This window comes from Strix aluco, chromosome 3, assembly GCF_031877795.1.
Source record: "Strix aluco isolate bStrAlu1 chromosome 3, bStrAlu1.hap1, whole genome shotgun sequence".
NCBI classification, from domain to species: Eukaryota; Metazoa; Chordata; class Aves; order Strigiformes; family Strigidae; genus Strix; species Strix aluco.
In genome coordinates, this window is record NC_133933.1 from 41015034 (window position 1) to 41033912 (window position 18879).

The 18879-nt window shown below is 36.9% G+C and overlaps 1 protein-coding gene across 5 annotated transcripts in view; it reads left to right on the forward strand.

Moving 5' to 3' along the window:
* The window catches only part of HEATR5B (HEAT repeat containing 5B), a 61286-nt gene that overhangs the window by 6803 nt on the left and 35604 nt on the right, over window positions 1-18879 (forward strand). For all 5 annotated transcript variants that reach the window (XM_074818261.1, XM_074818264.1, XM_074818265.1 and 2 more), the window contains exons 6-19: window positions 483-654; window positions 1035-1192; window positions 2215-2464; window positions 3916-4071; window positions 5462-5712; window positions 6161-6272; window positions 7512-7664; window positions 7914-8013; window positions 8675-8784; window positions 9575-9738; window positions 11755-11930; window positions 13143-13248; window positions 15044-15234; window positions 16801-16960. In XM_074818261.1, coding sequence (XP_074674362.1) covers window positions 483-654; window positions 1035-1192; window positions 2215-2464; window positions 3916-4071; window positions 5462-5712; window positions 6161-6272; window positions 7512-7664; window positions 7914-8013; window positions 8675-8784; window positions 9575-9738; window positions 11755-11930; window positions 13143-13248; window positions 15044-15234; window positions 16801-16960 — 2259 coding nt within the window. The remainder of the gene's footprint in view (window positions 1-482; window positions 655-1034; window positions 1193-2214; window positions 2465-3915; window positions 4072-5461; window positions 5713-6160; window positions 6273-7511; window positions 7665-7913; window positions 8014-8674; window positions 8785-9574; window positions 9739-11754; window positions 11931-13142; window positions 13249-15043; window positions 15235-16800; window positions 16961-18879) is intronic.

Below are 18879 nucleotides of genomic sequence, written 5' to 3' on the forward strand. Positions count from 1 at the left end.
TGTGTTTCTCATCAGTCCTAGAAATTCCTGTGCTGTGACTGTACCTGCAGTTGAACTGTGATCTGCTATTCATGATAGAAAATAGGATAATTACTTGGACAAGGTAAGTCCTTACTAGTTAACACTGAAGACCCAGACATTTGACTTATTTCATGTAAATGGAGGTACTGTGATATCATCTCCCCCACTTTGTAAACAAATGAGAGATAGAGTATATTAGCTGTGAGCCTCAGTGGGAGAGGTTTTTGGTAACATAGTTCTTTTTCTGTGCTTCCCTCTTTATTTATGTGTTAACCCATTCTGTGAATCTTCTGATTGTTTATTCAGCTGAGTTATTGGGTAAAGGGGAGAGTGTGTGTGTGTGGAAATTAACTCTTAAAATGTTAAAGTATTTGCTGAATAAACCTGACAATTACACCGATACTTAGATAAGAGATAAGAATGGTCTCCATTGGTGCTCAGCAAGTCTTTTTTTCCTACAGTGTCTGCTGGAATTACAGAACGAAGCGGTGTTTATGTGGACGGCTGAACTAGAGAATGTTGCAACACTGTGCTTTAAAGCTCTGGAAAACTCAAACTATGGTGTGCGAGTTGCAGTGTCAAAGCTTTTGGGGACAGTCATGGCTACAGCACTGATACCAAAACAAGCAACAGGTACAAGTCTTTCTGGATTCCATTTCCACGTGGACTAACTGCACTTCAGTACCATGTTACATGACAGTGTTGCACTACACATTATTGTCCCAGTAGATGGAAGCTTGTAGGTGGATTGTTTGGTTTTATAAACTCTAAGCTAAAAAGAGTAAAGAGTGCAGAATCCCCGTTGCAGTCATACAAAGAAAGTGAGAGAAAACTATCAAAAAGTCACCTGGAAAAGTAGCTTTGTTTTTTAAGCATGACAACAAGCCATTATCTGAATGTTGGCTAGATTTATGTTTGCAAGACAGTTTTGAATTGGTAAGTCTGGTTTCAAGATCATTGCTTGTATTGGTTGGAACTTTGGAATTAAATGATTACTTCTCTTTTGGCAAAAGTGATGCGACAGAATGTGAAGAGAGCCACACTTGAGGAGGTCTTGGAGCTCATGGCCACAGGATTTCTGCGAGGAGGATCTGGTTTCCTAAAGAGTGGTGGAGAGATGTTAAAAGTAGGAGGATCTGTCAATAGGGAAGTGCGAGTTGGTGTTACCCAGGTTTGTCGTAAACTGTAATTTAAAATTTTCTTTAAAATAAATTGACATTTATACATAACTGTAACCCTTTTAGTAGGAAAAATACATACTTTTGTTCCTTTATAAGTTAACTTACAAGTCTAGTTTTACTTGTTTTGTGAGATGTACATGCAGTATCATTCACTTAAGCTACTTTACTATTGATGGGCAGTAACAATAGGTTAAAATATGTGCCAAGGAAAGCTTATTTGATCAGTGTGTATTAGGTGAGATTAACTTGCAAAAATATTTGAAAACTTAGGATGTTAAAGACTTTAGCTCCGAATATAAATTTTACTTCTTTTTAGAGAGGACACACTGTTGTCCTTTTGTTTGTGCTGGCTCTCTTTTCAGCAGCTGGGTAAAATTTGCTGCCCTAATTTGTTAAACTATGTTTCTTCTCTCCATGTGTCTGTCTTGAGTAGGTGAAATCTGCTGTATGTGGAAGCTCCACTTGTCTGACAGAGAAAGGCAGCAGCAGCATCTCTTCAAATTCAGGCATCTTCACTCTGACATATTTCAATATGTTGCAGTAAATTGCCAGAATCCAGATTTTTTGATCATAGGGTATTTTGTAAAACCCTTTTATTTTTCTCAGCCTCTTTCAGGTGAACTTGGCGAAAATGCCCTGTCCTCATTGCGAATTAGAACACCTTCATGTTGCTGCTGTTGTTCCGTTCTTAAAATTTTTTAGACACACACACACATTTAGAGCAACAGTCTGATATTTCTTGCTGTCATCCAAAGAGTAATTTGCAGTTCACAGTATATGTAGCAGTATAGGAGCTACTCTTGGCACTGGAAACAGTTAGCTGCTTCAGCAAAGACCTGGCTAATGGGTTGATTCATCCTGCTTAGCCTCATTAGGGTTGCTTATTACTAACTGGTATTGCTACTGTATTGCACTATGCATGAGTACAACTGTAGTCTATAGTCTTCAGTGACTCAATATAGTCTTTTGCTTCTGATTTAATTGGATCTGTATGTAACTTCTGAATTTGCAGGCCTACGTTGTCTTTGTTACGACATTAGGAGGTCAATGGTTGGAGCGCAACTTTGCTACGTTTTTGTCACATGTACTTGATCTGGTCTCCCATCCTCGTGCAACTCAGACCCACGTGGAGGCAGTTTACTCTCGAAGATGTGTGTCCTTTATCCTGAGAGCAACTGTGGGCAGCTTACTTGGGGAGAAAGCACAGATTGCAGCTGCCAAAGATATATGTCAAGCCATTGGTAAACAAATGAAGGCAGTGGGTGAGAACCATTTTAATTTGAGACCAGTTGAAAGTTACTGTCGTTATACTGGGCCAGCCATTTTTAGCTTTCTTCTACTATGAGGAGTAATTTTGTTGTTATGGTAAAAGATAATTCAGCTGCTTTCTCTTTGAAATATGATATCCAAAATGTAAGTTCTACTTAAAAAGTGATTGTGTAAAACGGGCTTGTTATCCTGTGATGGCTTTTGACATTGCATTCGCTTAGAATGGAAGGGGGGAGAAAAGTGTACATTTGCAATCTATCTTGGGATAGGTCATATTGAAAGTTGCACAGAATTCTTTACTACTGGTGTTAAAGATCCTGTACGTAGGTGCTAAACAAAGATGTAATCTGAAGACTGGAATTAGAGAAGAGAACTGACAAAATTGTGTTGGCATGTGTTTCTTATGAAATGAGTTAATTTGAGCTGGAGATTGAGAAAGTAAAATGGAATTGCACAACGACGCATTTACCAAACATGTTTCTTCTCCTTTTCTGCTGCCATCTAACTTGAGTTTGAAGTAATGTTTAACATATGGAAATGGAATTGATTTTTAAAATTTTGCAGGTTCTTCTCCTAACTATTTTTTGATAGGGTAGGTGTGGAACCTTAAAAGGGTTCTCATTACAATAAGTATTACTTCCAGGAAAATAAGTCTATTGGAAATGGTGCTTCTGAGATGAAACGGTTGCAGAAATTCCTCCTCCTGCTACCTTGTCAAGGTTGCAGGAAATCCTGTTATGTATTTGAATGATCGGAAGAACTGTTTCATTTTTTTGAGCATTTCTGATGAATTTGATAAATTGAAAAGATTTTTAATTGGTAATGATTGCTTCCCTTCATATAAGGGGAACCATTTTATAGATTTGTACTGTAGTAGACATATAAATATTAAGCTGATACTAAAGCCCCTTTTCTCTGAAGTGACACTGTTTCTGGGGTATCCTACAGTGGGATCTAGGAACTTAATTGGATAACATTAAGGTGACTAGAGGCTGTGATTAATTATTTACTAAAGGTCTGGGTTTGTTGTTTTTTTAGTTTTGTTACATATATATGCATGCAAATTTGTATGCAGAACCTATATATGTCAAGATTAAACTTCTTAGCTACTGTCTGTAGATACAAAACGCACATGCTGTATATGTGTATACTTGCTTTTGCTGTGTTATACTATATATTCATTCTACCTCTTAGTGCACTCCATAGTAATTGCTGGGCATCTGTTTTTCATGGTCTTTGGATGATTGTGTTTGGCTGATAGCTGTGAAACTTGTTCTCTTCAGAATATCTTTGCTTTGCAAGGTCACACTATGACCAAACTTGTGGGTTTGTTTTAATACAGGGTTTATGTCAAAAATAAACTGTCCCTTTCTCTCATGTATATGTTCAGGTGTGATTCAAGTGGTAGTTAAGCAAGATACTTGTGGGTTTTTTTTTTCTGCAGAGGCAGTAGTGAATGATGCTAACAGTGAAAATAAATCAGGAGCTGCTGATGTAGCTGCGAGCCAGCATGTAATGGTGTGTGCCCTCCAGGAACTGGGTAGTCTGGTTCAGAGTCTGAATGCCACTGCATCTCCTCTTATTCAAGAACCCTCTATTGGTATGCAAATAAATTTAAATAGCTTAATTGAGACATTTGGGCAATGAATATGAATATCATTAAATCTAGTTAAATAATAAGTTAACATGAAAGAAATAAATTGATGAATCTGGCACTCTCTGTAGTACTCCGCATAGCTACATTTGTCCATTTCATTGTGTTTAGTACCCTAACTTCAGTTCAAGTTTGACAAAGCATTAAGCAACTATTTTGGTTGAAGTCTGCCTGAAGCTCTTTTCTAAAGTTGCAAAGTTGTGATTTTTAGCATTGTTTTGTTTCCAATAATGGTTTTATAGGAAATACATTGGTTTGCTGTGTAAGGTCTGAAATATTTTCTACTGGAAAGCTGTATTGCCTTCAGATAGCAAATTTCTTTGGGGAGGTTAAAGAGTATCTTGTCTAGATGAAGCTGTGGATAGTTCCATTTTAAAAAGCTAGTTATTTGGCTTAAGTTGATTAGGGTTTGTCTGGGATTTTCTTCTTGTTTATTTTAACATGGGAATCCACGTTTATACTGTAGTGTTGCAGTTTTAAGTTTTTTCAGTTTGTGAATGCCTATGTTTTTTCCAATGGAAGTGCAAGCTCTGTTAGATATTTCATTATGCGGGTTATTGTCTTGATGCATATGACATTCTCTTCATACTGATTTTGCTCCAACTATGGGGTGGGGAAGATTGTGCTTATATCTATTCCTTCTGGCTGCTGTGCCCTATAAGAACAGAGGGGACTGTATCTCAGTGTTACTTCTAGCTGCTATGAAATAAGGAGGTAGAAGTTGTTCAATAGCTACAGAGAAAGCAAAAGATGAGGTAGCAATGGGGGCTTTGAAGTAGGAGTTTTCAGAGTTAGAGATCTGGACTGAGGAAAGTGTTGATGTGGAGACAGACTGAAGAGCTCAATTTGAAAGTGGGATTAGTTAGGCATGGAGGTTCAGAAAGTATAGAGGGATGGTAACGTGGTACGGGGGAGACAGCACTGTGTCAGAAGCAGAGTACAGGGGTCAGTGACATCTATAGCATGTGCTTGTCTACAATGCAAAGCAAAACCACAGGCAATTTGTGTAAAAGATTAGCAGACTGTAGGAATCATCTCATCCCGTGTCTGTTCCCTTATATAGGGTTACTGCCTGTTTTCAGTCGTTCCAAGTAGTAGAAGTCAGTGCTATGGCTCAGGCAGCTCCAGCTTTGTTGGTAAAACCTGATGTGGAGCAGCATAATGGTAATAACACTTCTGTCTTTCCTTAAAGAAAAAGGCAAAGTCATAAAATTCAAGTACTTCAATTCTGACTTTCTTAACTTCCATTTTATCTGTCCAGTATTGATTCAATTTAGTTGTCTGCATATATTAAAAAGCTCATCATAACTTTAAGACTGTAAACTCTTTTCTGTAGGTCTCTTGGAGACAGTAACTTCAGTTCTTCTTCATCCCAGCATGGCTGCTCGACTTGCTGCCGCATGGTGCTTGCGGTGTGTAGCTGTGGCATTGCCTTTTCAGTTGACTCCATTTTTAGATAGATGCGCAGAAAGACTCAACAATCTGAAGACCTCCCCTGAAGCTGTTAGTGGCTACAGTTTTGCAATGGCTGCTTTGTTAGGTGGTGTGCATCAGTGTCCCTTAGGTATTCCTCACGCCAAAGGAAAGGTGAGATAATGAGTGTTTCATCTGTGAGTGTACTAAAAGATAGCTTTTCATCTAGAAGTAATAGCTTTGCAAAATGTGTGTCATGGTAATGAGTTTAAGCATTACTGAAATTGAACTTGTGCCTAGCAAGAGAGCAGTGGCCAGACCATGTTGTTTGTAGTATTTCAGTTGCAATATTTACCAGCTTTTCCCCTTTTCTCTTTCAAATTTGTATTTTGTTTGACCTATTAATGAATAACTGCTGAAGGGAATATTCCTGTCTGTATCGTCATATGCAAAACACTAATCATTTGTATTAAATGTTATCTGTATTCATTCTTTATGGAAGGTCAATTTAAATTATTTGAGAACATCTTTATATATAGCCTATAAGGATGGATGGGTAGCAGTAGTTTGCAGTGGCTTGATTTATGTTTTTAAAATCCATTGGTTTTTGTTGTTGGTGTAGATGGTGGTCAGTATTGCTGAGGATCTGTTACGAACTGCTGCACAAAACAGCAGACTCTCCTTGCAGCGGACTCAAGCTGGATGGCTTTTACTTGGAGCACTTATGACTTTAGGTTTGTAAAAATGGTTGCTTTTTGTTTTATTTTAATGCTTGTCCAACATTTCTGATTATCCACTGTGGCAGATGGTCTCTACAGATAATCAGTCCTGTATCTAGCACAGGAGTATTTATACCGAGGGAAACAGTGTTAGTACATTTATTTCATCAGTGTTGTTTATGCTGGGAAGAAGTGAAATATTAGTGTTTATGTAAGCTGAAGGATAGTAGAAGGTGTCATACCTACAAAAAAAAAAAAAATTCTACTCTGGTTTTAGAAACCCAGCCTTTAGTCATTCTATGAAAAGGGCAAAATTTCCCATAATCTTCCTTCCTTAATGCTGTGATGCAGAAGAAATGGACTGTAAATAAAACGTAATGAGCATTCCAACAAGTTGCATGTGTGCCTCTGGATAGACAACAGTACTGATTAGAAGTGTTACCAGTTTAAAAGCCACTCAGCTGTCTTTTAAAAACACCAGACTCATGTGCATATCTGCCATCACAGAAATATCAGAGGCTCTATTTTGAGAGGTTATAAGTATACTCTTGAAGTTTGCAGCAATGGTGGGGTTTTTTTGTTGTTGTTTGGGGTTGTTTTTATACTGGAAAATATGATAAATTTTGTTGCATTCTGCAGTATTTTGATCTCTTGGCAAATACCATTTTGTGTTTCATCTTGCTTCTCTAAATTGTCTCTTTTTGCCAGCTTATTGTCATTGTTTTTCTAACAGTGTAGCCCTATTTTGGTTGTCCTTCTCCAGTATATTTTTGATGCACTTGCACGGGATCATCTGGAGCTTTTCCAGAAGTTTTCTTTAAACTTAACCATTAAACTAGTTACATAATCAGTAACTGTTAGTTATTTTTCTACTCATTTTATGAACAAGTCAGGATAGACTATAAAGATGTTGCCTTCAAAATAGTAACATAAAAAAATTAGAAGTCAGAATAAAAACACAAAAAGACAGTTGGCAGTGGTTACATATTACATGACAATGTATAGAATTGCCTATTTCCTATTTCTAGTACTGATAGCAAGAAACAGACTTACGTATACTATTTATTTGCTGTACTTTCAACTTAGAAATGAGAAAGAATTTCCTTTGTTTTTCTTTGTTCAAGTACAGGAAAGGAAGAGAAGTGAAATAAGAGGAAAATAGCTTAAAGAGCAAAAGCCTTCATGGCAGATTTTTCACACTTAGTTAAATACAGGTTTGTATTAGACAGTCCCTTTTTTTTATTTTTGCATAAGGTCCTTCTGTTGTTCGGTATCATCTTCCTAAGATGTTGCTGCTATGGCGAAACGTGTTTCCACGTTCTCTGAAGGAGCTGGAAGCAGAGAAGGCAAGAGGAGATTCGTTTACCTGGCAAGTAACACTGGAGGGCCGTGCTGGAGCTCTGTGCGGTAAGAATTTCAAACTTTGAGATTCCAAATGTGCAGTAAACCAAAACCTGATCCCAACCTTGCTTTCTTTGAAAATGAGTAAGATGTGTCAGATTTTCATCAATGTGGCCTGGTTTAGGCATATAGTTTTATGAACATGTTACACAGTCTTTGAGTAAACGTTTTTAATTGCTGCTTTTTGGATCTTGTCTTAGGATCTATATCTTGCTCATGCTTTATATTTGTTTGTTTAAACTATTTTGTTACTAGCTATGAGAAGTTTTGTTGCTCACTGTCCTGAGCTCCTTACTGAGGATGTGATCCGGAAATTGATGACACCCATAGAATGTGCCATGACAATGATGTCACAGTAAGTAGGCAGTTTTTGCTCTTTATTTACTTTTGTCTTTTCCCGGACCTGAAATACTAGAACTAATTTGTTTTAATTCATATTCTGACCTAGTACTGCGCTGTCCATGTTGAAAAAAATTTTTACGAGCATTGTGTTTATGGTCGTTAACTTTGTAAAAGTATATTGTTGCATAGCCTGTGCTGAAGGGCCTACTGTGGTAACTTTTAACTGTGTTTTGGATTTCCAGTTCAGTGAGCTTTTGAATTCATGGTTTGCTTATCCTTGTGCAAGAAATGAGAAAACTAAGATACTGGTATACTAGATTTTAATCAATAAACTCTCCTCTTATGAAGTGTACTGATGAAAAGACTTTAAACATATTCCAGAATAAAAGAAGAAAAATACAGTTTTGGGTTGGGTTTTGTGGTTTGGTTTCTCCCCCCCCCCCCCCTTAAAACAGGAGTTACCTGTCCCTGATTTACAGCAATATGTGCTTTTTAAAGTTTGCTCTGTACAACTACTTCTGAAAACATACTGGTAACTGAGTAGTGTTGCTCAGAGTAGTTCTCTGAACACTATTTTCTTGTCTTGGCTGGAGACGTATCTGGTGAAAAGAAATCCGAAAATATTCGGTAACTGCAATATTTCTGGTTGTCTTTTTTTCTCTTTGATTCTATAGCATTCCATCAGTAATTAAAGCCCATGGAGCTCATCTCAAAGCTAGTGCAGCTATGGTCCGTTTAAGACTCTATGATATATTGGCTTTATTACCTCCAAAGACATATGAAGGTACGTACATTTTTAACAATTTTTATTAAAGTAAAAATTCTACTCACTCTTTTTGATGTATTTTTGGTGCTTGCCTTTGAAGCAGATATAAGATTCAAAACAGAATGCTAGTAATCTGCAAGAGTCTTGTACTATAATCCTCATCTTCTATATGTCATCTTGACAGTATAACTACAGAGTATGAATATTGCAAAATATTAGAGTAATGCTTAGAGTATAAAAATTACAATACTGTTTATAGGATTGAGAGGTATGGAGATCATGTTCTGAAATCTAATTCAGGTGTTTTATGTCATTGTTACTTAAAAGGTAGAGAACATTATTTCTTAGTATACTCAAAGGGCAAATGTGAGAATGAAGATTTAGTTTTGGTTTCTGGTATTTTTTTTTAACCTGATTTGATCTATTAGGCAGATTTATGCTATTATTAATAAATTGCCAGGCACTGTCACATGATCTGACAGAAAAGCTTTTGGGGTTTTGTTTGTTTTTGTTAATTCATTAAATTTACCTGATCATGTGGATGAGCAAGTTTTTTCAAAGTCTGGGTTGTCATTTTGGAAGGGATGGCCCAATCTGTTGTTTAGAACATTGATTTGGGAATTGGGAGCCCAGGGTTCTGTTTGAAGCCTTGCTCTCAACTCTAGTCTTCTCAGGTTTACTCCTCTGTTTGTTTGCTACCTGTAAAATTGAGGTAATGATACGTGATTTGATTTGTAACTTCTGATCACTAGCTGAAATCTTTTGGATAAGAAGCAGCAATGATTCTTTTTAATGTCCGTCCTTTTAGGATCATTTAATGCGCTTCTTCGAGAGTTGGTAGCAGAATTTACTTTGACAGACAACTCTGCTAATACAACCACATCACTCCTAAGGTCTCTTTGTCATTACGATGATAGTGTTCTTCTTGGCTCTTGGTTGCAGGAAACGGATCATAAGTCTATTGAAGACCAGGTAATAAAAAACTAGAACAATAATGAATTATCTCTGCACTATCTGTCTGTGGGATGTGTGTGTGTGTGAAGCCTTCTAAAACTGAAGCTTCATGCCCTGTTTTTAGTCTTATATCAAAGGTTTGTTAGATGTAAGTCCTTCCATCTACAGTGTACCGTTTTGATTAAAAACTGCCTACAGCTGAGATACAAACTGCATAACACTACTTAATGGTTGTGGTTAGTGAACTAACCTTATTCTTTAAAACAAAACACTCCCCTCTGATCTTCCTAGTCTAGCAGTTGTTCTCTTACATATTTTTTTGAACCAGGAGAAATATAAGATCCTCTTAACGTGTTTTATAATGAAACTGCTGTCAAAATATCAGTATTGTAAATGGTGTTACAGCAAAACAAGATTTAACTGGTTTTATAGGTGTAGTATGAAACTTACGTTTCATTTGGAAGTGTTGACACAATTTTGTTGTCATTATAAGGAGTTTGCACTTCTGGATAAAAGTGAGTCTTCGAAATAGAGGAATTAAAAATTTTAAAAAGGGAAGCAAGTATTGCTATGGGGATCTCTCTTAATAAATTTTTCAGACCAACTGGTAATGTTGATGCAGTTATTTTTCATACGGCCTTTGGAGAAAGAATGTAGCGTAGGGAACAATTTGTTAATGTTAAATAGTTTAGGAAACTATCTGGTAATAGCCTTCTCTTTGCTTTCCTATTTTGTGATCGCTAGGAGGGGGCTGGCTGCCTCTTTTCAAGCCGTCTACCCTCATATATTTCAGGATTTAATGACATAGAGAAAAAATGTTCTCTATCTGGGTATACCCACCAACCTATCTCTGTCTTCATAATTCTGGTCTGATTTTTGATTTCTCAGTGAACTATATTCCCTAGACAACTAACTGTTCTGAGCATTTGCTGAACTCTGCCATCATAAACTTTTTACCTCAGCTTCTTAGAAACTTTTTTGGTGCAAGGAGAAGGGGGGGAGCTGAAAAAGCCTCTTCTGCCACAGCCTATTTAATAATGGCAAGGTTTCTCAGAAGGCAGCTGTCTTGATTGAGCAGATCCAAAAGCCAAGACTGATACCAAGTGTGAGAAACCAAGGGGAAACTTTCTGAGGAAAGATCAACAGGTCAAAGCAAAAAAGGGGGTTTATAAACTTCCCTTGTTTGTTGTGGTCGGCACAGTAGACTTCAGGTGCAGTCTTCAATCCACAGAGCTTTCTGGGACACTCCTCCCCACACCCCCTCCCCACCCCATTTTTTTTTTTTTTTTTTTTAACCTCTAACTTGTAAAACAGTGTCACGGTCAGTAACTGAAGCCATGTTGTGCATCACAGGATTGTTTTGTGCTTGGTCATGTTTTATTTTTTAGTGATATGGAAGTCTCAACAAATGTTTGCTCTGTTTTCTGACCTTTTAAGAGGAATACAGAGCTACTAGATTCTAATTTTGTTTCATGATTAAATAATTAAGTTAAAAAATCAGTTTTCCTTCAGAGAAAGTTAGATGATTGTTTAATTGTGTTTTCTGAAAGAATGTTGGTTAGGAAGTATTTTCATGATGATAGGAATGTTAGTAATTTTATTACTGTTTCTGAATCTTTCTGTGTAGGGAATCATTACAGCCAAAACTGATGGTTTATTATACTGTATTGTAACTCAATGCTCAAACAGAGAGTGAATGAATAACCTTTTTCCTGAAATGTCACTTCATAGCTAGTGATTCAGAAGCTACTATTAATACCAGAATTTATCTGTTTTTTTCTAATGTCCATCTCTTACTACCAGGAATGGTAGGTTGTGCATTTATCAAGCTGTTAACTGCTTTGACTCTCTGCGATTTAGCTGGCCCTCTAAATGCTAGTGTCTGTATGCATGGGGACACTGCAGTTGTTTTCAGGTGATTGTAAGCTATTTCGTTGCTCTAAGCGACTGTGTACATGTTTTGGTTATCTCTAGTTCCAAATTTTACGTGCAAATGTATATTCAGAGGTATTCATATTATGTGGCATTTTGCAGCTTCAGCCAAACAGCGCATCTGGAAGTGGTGCTTTGGAACATGATCCATCTTCTATTTATCTGCGCATCCCTGCTGGTGAAGCTGTACCTGGACCCCTTCCTTTAGGAGTATCTGTCATCGATGCATCTGTGGCTCTCTTTGGTGTGGTTTTTCCTCATGTCTCTTATAAACATAGGTCAGTTTACATGAGTGTTCAGTTTCAGAATCTAATGTCTTGTTCTTTGGATAGTATTATGTTTTGATTATTTTTTTTTCCTTCCTTGAAATAAGAATCTGCTTTGATATCAACTCTCTTTAAATGCAGAGTTCAGTAATTGGTTTTCATTGTGTCTCAGGATTCCAGAACTTGTCTACTCAGTTTAGAAATAAGGTGATTTCCTCAGTTTGATCAGTTTTGAAGATTAGAATTCAGAGGTGGAGACTAGATTCTTCTCTCGCTGCGTTTAACAGTAGTAATACCTCTGCAACCGAAGTATCCTGCAAAAATATCCACTGCAATTAACTTCAGATCAGCCTTGAAAACATAGCAGTGACATCCATTGAATTTCAGTTGTCTTCCATGAGTAAGACCATTTGATTTGTACTCAGCAAATTATTTTATGCATGATGAAAAAGAGGGAATGGAATTCAGCTTATTTTCCTTTGTGTTCCACATTACCTTTGCAGAGTTGTGAGTTGTCAGGACCACTTTTGTCATTCAGTTTAGCTAATTCGTCACTGAGCACAGAGTGAAAGCAGCTCAAAGATGCATTTCAAAGTAAAATTATCCTTCAGGGCAATCCAGATGGGAACAGTTTTTTCCTAGCAGTCAATCTCATTTTGCAGTAAGCGCAGGATAGACTTGAGGCCAAGTTGCAGTAATTCAACTTGATCTATATCTGTTGTTAGCTATGAAAAGATTTGGCTGGGGAACTGCCAAGCAGTTAAGAATGCAGATTATTCATTATACTCCTGTTCTTGGTATCTTCGAGGGAGTACTTCTCCCAGTAATGCTTTATGGCATGGTTAAATGGGGAAAACAATAGGAACAATAATAGGAATATGGAGGGTATTCAAATGGTAGTGGAGAGGCAGCATTTTTCCACTCTTGTCCTCCTAGCTTTCTAGTTATGCAGCCAAATGTATCTGAAGACTCACTTCCTCTTGGTGGTGTTTTCTTCAAAAGGAATAGTAAACACTTGTGAATGAGCTAAAAGAACCAGCAAAGGGACATTCAGAATAACTCTACCCTTTCTACCTAAAGTGAATACCTTCTGCAGCCCCTGAAGCATAAATTCTGTGACTTGAACTTAAAAGGCCCTTTTGTTATGTTCGTTGTTTACCAGCTGTGTTTTAGTTTGTATTTTGAAAGAATATCACTTACATTATGTTCTTTCCTTTGTTTTAGATTACAGATGTTGGATCACTTTGCTGAATGTGTCAAGCAGGCTAAAGGTGTTCGCCAGCAAGCTGTGCAGCTTAATATCTTTACTGCTGTTCTTAGTGCCTTGAAGGTAAAACTTGTAAACTTGCAATGGATGCCAAAGTTCAGCAGTTTGATTCTTTGATTTATATTTGATACAAAAGGCTGTTAGAAGAACGTTACTAAAGTTACAGCTTAAACATTCAGAAGTTTGAAAATACCAAAATTGAATTTTTTTCAGATATTAACATGAGCTCTTGTCTGCCATGTATCAGTACAGAGAACAGATGAGGCTCAAGTAGTCAGCATTCTGTAGTATTTAGATTGTCTTTTTCTTTTGTCAGTCCTGTACTTTTATTTGCACTGTACTCATGGTTTTAAGTACTTTGTCATATATACTCAAAACCCCCCTCATGTCATAGAGTATTGTGCAGATGAGGCTCATGGAAATAAAAACAAGAATAGATTTGGGTTTCCATTTGGGGTGTCCTAGTTTTTTCTTCTAAAGATGCCCTAATATTGCATAGAATTGTAGATGTTTATGTCCAGTCCCACTGACTTCAGTTACAGCTCTGTGTTTGTCTATTTACACTTGAAAATCCAACCTCATGCTATCAAGTCAGGAAGGTAGACAGCAAGTCATAAATACTATTCGTGAGAAATACTTGGTTTCAGTGACTTGCGTTGCCTCAAGGCTTTGTGGAACAGTGTCTTAGAGTGTAGGATTTTCTTTATGCTAGTCAAATTTCTTAAGGCATATCAAGTTTTTTCCTGATGCTGTGTTATATAATTTCCAATTAATGAGTCTGTCGGACAACATCTGTTGTTGTCATCCTTGTTCATCTTCAGAGCAACTAAGTCCTGTGCACTGAGGAAGTTACCCTCATAGAAGTGCCAGCCTGTAATTAAAGATTGGATGAGTTTCTTCTTGTCTGATTTCTGCCACACCAAAAATGGCTGCCTAGTTTAAGCTAGTTGTTACTGGGGCTCCATGTCCTTGGTCGATGGGCAAAATGCATTGGCAAAACAATACCGTCTTGCTGTGGTCTTAGAAACATGAACCATGTTGCTAGGAGTTGAAAAGTAGATTCTGAGACGGATGCCTGGAATTTCCCATGCCATGCCAAGTGGCCAAAGAATTGTCAAAACAGAGCTGAAATGAGGATTTCAGAACAAAAAATCAGAATCTGTGGTAGAGCAATCAACTTCTTCCTCTATAGTACATGCAGTTTGTCCTTTACATGTGTTTAATTATTTTTCCCAAAGTAAGACTTCTTGAAAGTTGTAGTGAAAGGTGATGTACTATTAATGAAATACGGGAAGCAAAGAAGCTGTAGAAGCCGTGTTTAGTGTTACTGTTCTGTAGATTGTTCGCATAACAGGTTGTATAAATGTTTGCAAAGATGTGATTATTAAGAAAAAAATCTTTTCACGTACCTAAAATGTCTGTTTTAAGTGATTCTTGCAGAAACATAACTGAGCTGTGGTTTTCCTGTCTGACAGAAAGAGATGCTGCAGTTAGATTTTTTTAAAGCTTCTCTTTTTTTTTTTTTTTTTCTGAGGTATCCTGTGTAGAGCTAGCTCAGGTTCAGTAGCTCTAGGGTGCAAGTAGTGCTGTAATGCATTTGATTAAAAAAGACTGGTGCAACAGGTCTTCCTGTATGAGAAATAGGTAGAGTGTTGGCAAACATAGGACTGAGTATGTTGTTGATTCTGAGTTTTAAATGTTTTCAACCGGTATATTACAGGATAAGTAAATTATATATTACATCAAAAGTAAAAGTGATAATTTTTAATTGAAGATCTCAAATATAGTAAAATTGCTCTTTTATCTTCCCTTTCTCCCTTGCTTTGGAATGTTTTTTTTCATTTTTTTTTTCCTGTAGGGTTTAGCTGAGAATAAAAGCACGTTAGGACCAGAAGAAGTCCGCAAATCTGCTCTGACACTTGTAATGGGTGCCCTTGATAATCCTAACCCTATTTTGAGATGTGCAGCAGGCGAAGCTCTTGGCAGAATGGCTCAAGTGGTTGGAGAAGCCTCTTTCATTGCTAGAATGGCTCAATACAGTTTTGATAAGTAAGTTGGTTTCGATTCAGAAAAGGAAACAAAAATATAATTTAACATAGTTTGGAAGATTCCTACTGAATACCATATTGATTATTCTCTTCATGCTTATTGCTATGATTATGTAGATCTAACAAACCTTCAGAGTCTTCTCTTTGATTATTTTTTTTTTTTAATGTGATTCTTTCAAGAATTAAAGATGAGTTGTCAAGCTGCTTGGAATGTGAAATGATACCAGTGAATAGTTTTTGATGAGTTACTTGAAGGTGACTAAACTGCTTCAGATCGATAAATGCAGCTTATGCTGTGTGTCTGTAATATGAATTGTGTGATAGTGGTTCTGTTTCATCAAAACATCCTCTTTACATATTGATTTAACCTATCTACTGGGCCATAATTTTTTTTCCATATTCTGTTGTTAATCTCAGGTCTTTAGGAAGATGTCTGGCAGATATAACAAGACAACATGTTTCCTAATATTTGGCTTAAATTTAAGACATCAGCCTATTTGTGGATCAGAATGCACCCGTCTCAGGGCTGCAGCCCATGTTTTTGACTGGCCAGGCTGCATGCGCATAGCCTCAGTCCAGCTCTCCTACCTCTGACTAATTCAATTTTTCCCATCATTTCATCTTGTGATAAAGTACACAGTCCTTACTGTCTTTCCTTGAATTTCTATTACTTGGACTATTTCCTTGGTTTCTTATCTAGGATTCAAGTTGTTAATGGTTGCCAGTCTGTTGACCCTCTCAAGTAATTTCTTTATATTTGGGATTTGCATTTCCTTTGTTGTTCACTGATGGCTAAGAGCATGTTTGCCTCTCATACAGACAACCAGGAAAATAATATCTGTCTTTGTTCTAATTAGGATATCCTTTTCTCTCTCTTCCCCACACCCCAGAAAGGTTTTAATTAAAAGTTATGTATGTGATGTGCATTCAGAAGCAGAGGTATTGTGGAAAACACTAAAAAAGTCACTACTTCATACAGCTGGGTCATTCTGTTCATTCTGTTTTAGTTTCATTAATAAAACACTATTTAAAAAAAAAAAGCTTTATTGGTAAAGTCATAGAACTCAGCTGTAGAAGAAAACAGCTGTATTAAAAAGTTATTTGGTTGACTTTGCAGTGGAAGATGTAGCAGTGGATTTCTTTGTCATTTTTGTCATTTCTCAACATGTGTTATCATTTTTCCATTCTTGATTCCTTTTCACTGCACTGATCTAGCAATGACTTTTCTGATTATTAAATTGGTCTGCTATGAAACGTTGGTAAACACTAGATGCTTTTCCTATATTCTTTCACTTGCAAAACTCTTCTTCATCTATATGGTCAATTTCTGACCAGGAAGAAAGAAAATAACTAGTAAAATATCTTTTTTCCACTTGCCTTATATGTAATCCGGTTTAATAGCAATATAGATTAAGTGCATTGGTTTTGCTTTTGTTGTTAAGGCTTCTCAAGATCTTGTGAGGTGGCTTGCAAAATTCTGTTAATCATTTGCACTGTTATGGTACTTGAAGGGTTCTTTGTAACAAACAGTGAATTACATGATTTTCTTTTATTTAAACATTGATAGGTTAAAATCTGCTCGAGATGTTGTATCAAGAACGGGCCATTCTTTGGCTCTGGGCTGTCTCCATCGGTATGTTGGTGGAATAGGTTCTGGACAGCATCTGAAAACTAGCGTCAGTATTCTCTTGGCTTTGGCACAAGATGGAACCTCTCCCGAAGTTCAGGTAAAAAACACAATCACCACAAAACTACTTAAAAATGTTCAGGATTAAAAATAAAAACTAAATTACCTGTTCAGATGGTCTGTAATGGAGAGTGTCACATGTAAGGCAAATCATATCCATGTAGCATGTGCCAGGGAGTGTGAAGAAAGCAGAACATTCCTTATAAACTCTTACAGTACAGTATCCCAAATATGTCCTGCAATTGAAATGTAACCTCACTGTTAGTTAGGGAGGCAGTTACAAGTGGTCACATTAATTCAGACTGCCAAGTGTCTGCTTGTCAGCTGAGCAGAGTAATTCACTGTGGGCATATTCCTAACTGCCTGTAATTGTAAAGCAAAATGTGTTGTACCTTAGCTGCCTAAACAAAAGTTTTTAATAACTGGCTAATGGTTAATACGTGATGGGTTACTGAGTCTCAGGTGATGAGCAGTAGTTTTCTTTGCCAAGTAATTTCTGTATATGTAATGCTGTGAACACAGTAAGTCAGTACATCATCTTTGGAGGGTTATATTATGGCAGTAAAAATCTGTTGCAAGCCAAACTGCAGTTAGGGTACAGAAGGGAAGCTAGTAGGAGACAAGTCCAAGGCAAGGCAAAGGTGAGGAGGGGTTTCTATCCAGTAGGGACTGCAGATGGCGTCTCACAAGAGGGCAGCTTGACTGCTGGAAGTTGCTGGTAGAGTAAAAAGAGGACTAAACATGCCACTGAAAGAGCAATGCCTTTGGAGTTGCTGGTTATGTATAAACACTGCACAGTTCAGAAAGCTTCCTAAGTTGAAAATACTTGAAAATTGGGAGAATATGCTGTCTTTATTTTCCCAGGAGAAATTTGAGGGGTCACTGTCTTGGTCTGTCTATACTTTCCCTTAAGCATCTGGTTGTGGCTGCTGCTATAAAAAGAAGAGAGGGCTAGATGGACTAGGACATCTGTCTTTACAATAAAAAGTTGAATATTAGAGGGAAAAGTGCTGATTCTTTTTTTCTCCAGCAATGAAAGCACTAGAATAAAAGGATTACTTCAAAAGAAAACAAAACAAAACAAAACAAACCTTTTTTGAGTAAAAGCAAGTGTCTTGTCTGTAATTATTGTTCTTCAAAGATTTTGATGTAATTGCATGATATAACAGGTAATTTTTTGTCATTCTTTTCACAAGTTGCTGCATGGAAACGATTATCTGAAATAGTGACTGACTATTATGCTTTAGCAGCAAGAAGTTGTGTGTCACCCACGAGTAGGGGCACTTTATAGCCACAGATTGAGAAGCTGAAGTCCCCAGTAACTATACAGAATTGTACTTCCATCTTGATTTGAATCATTAACTTGATAGAATATGTACTAGAGTACCTTCTTGTTTGTTCCTCAGGGCAATTAAAAAAAAATAAAAATAATCAAGCTTATCGCTTGAGAAAACAAGACTAGTTTTGTTTGAAGATAATGTTTAAAAAATAATAATCTATAAATACAATTTAAAGTCTCTTTTAAATTTTCTTACTTTGAATAAAGGGAGACAAAGTTCAGTTTGCGTATGTAACTAACTTCATGTGTGAGTAAGTATTTTTGAGGCGCATAATTATGTACCATTCATTTAAAAAACAAAAATGGAAAGGGCTACTGCCTTATCCAAACAAAAATGTGAAGTATAAAGGGGAAGCCCTGGTGGAACTTGAATACCTATCTTATTTTCTGTTGAGAGTACAGCACCAGGCCACTGTGAAAAGCTAAGCTTTTAAACCTCATCCCTCGCCAGATTGTTGTGGATACACAGAAACTGTATGGGAATGCCAGTAATGGAAATTTGCAGGAATGAAAGGATAAGCTGTAATGTGCTACCATGTGGTTAGGACTGTAGAAGTAGTTCCGTGATTGCTAGTGCTAATGATTTTGGGGTTGCATCAGAGAGGACTAAAAAGGAGCAG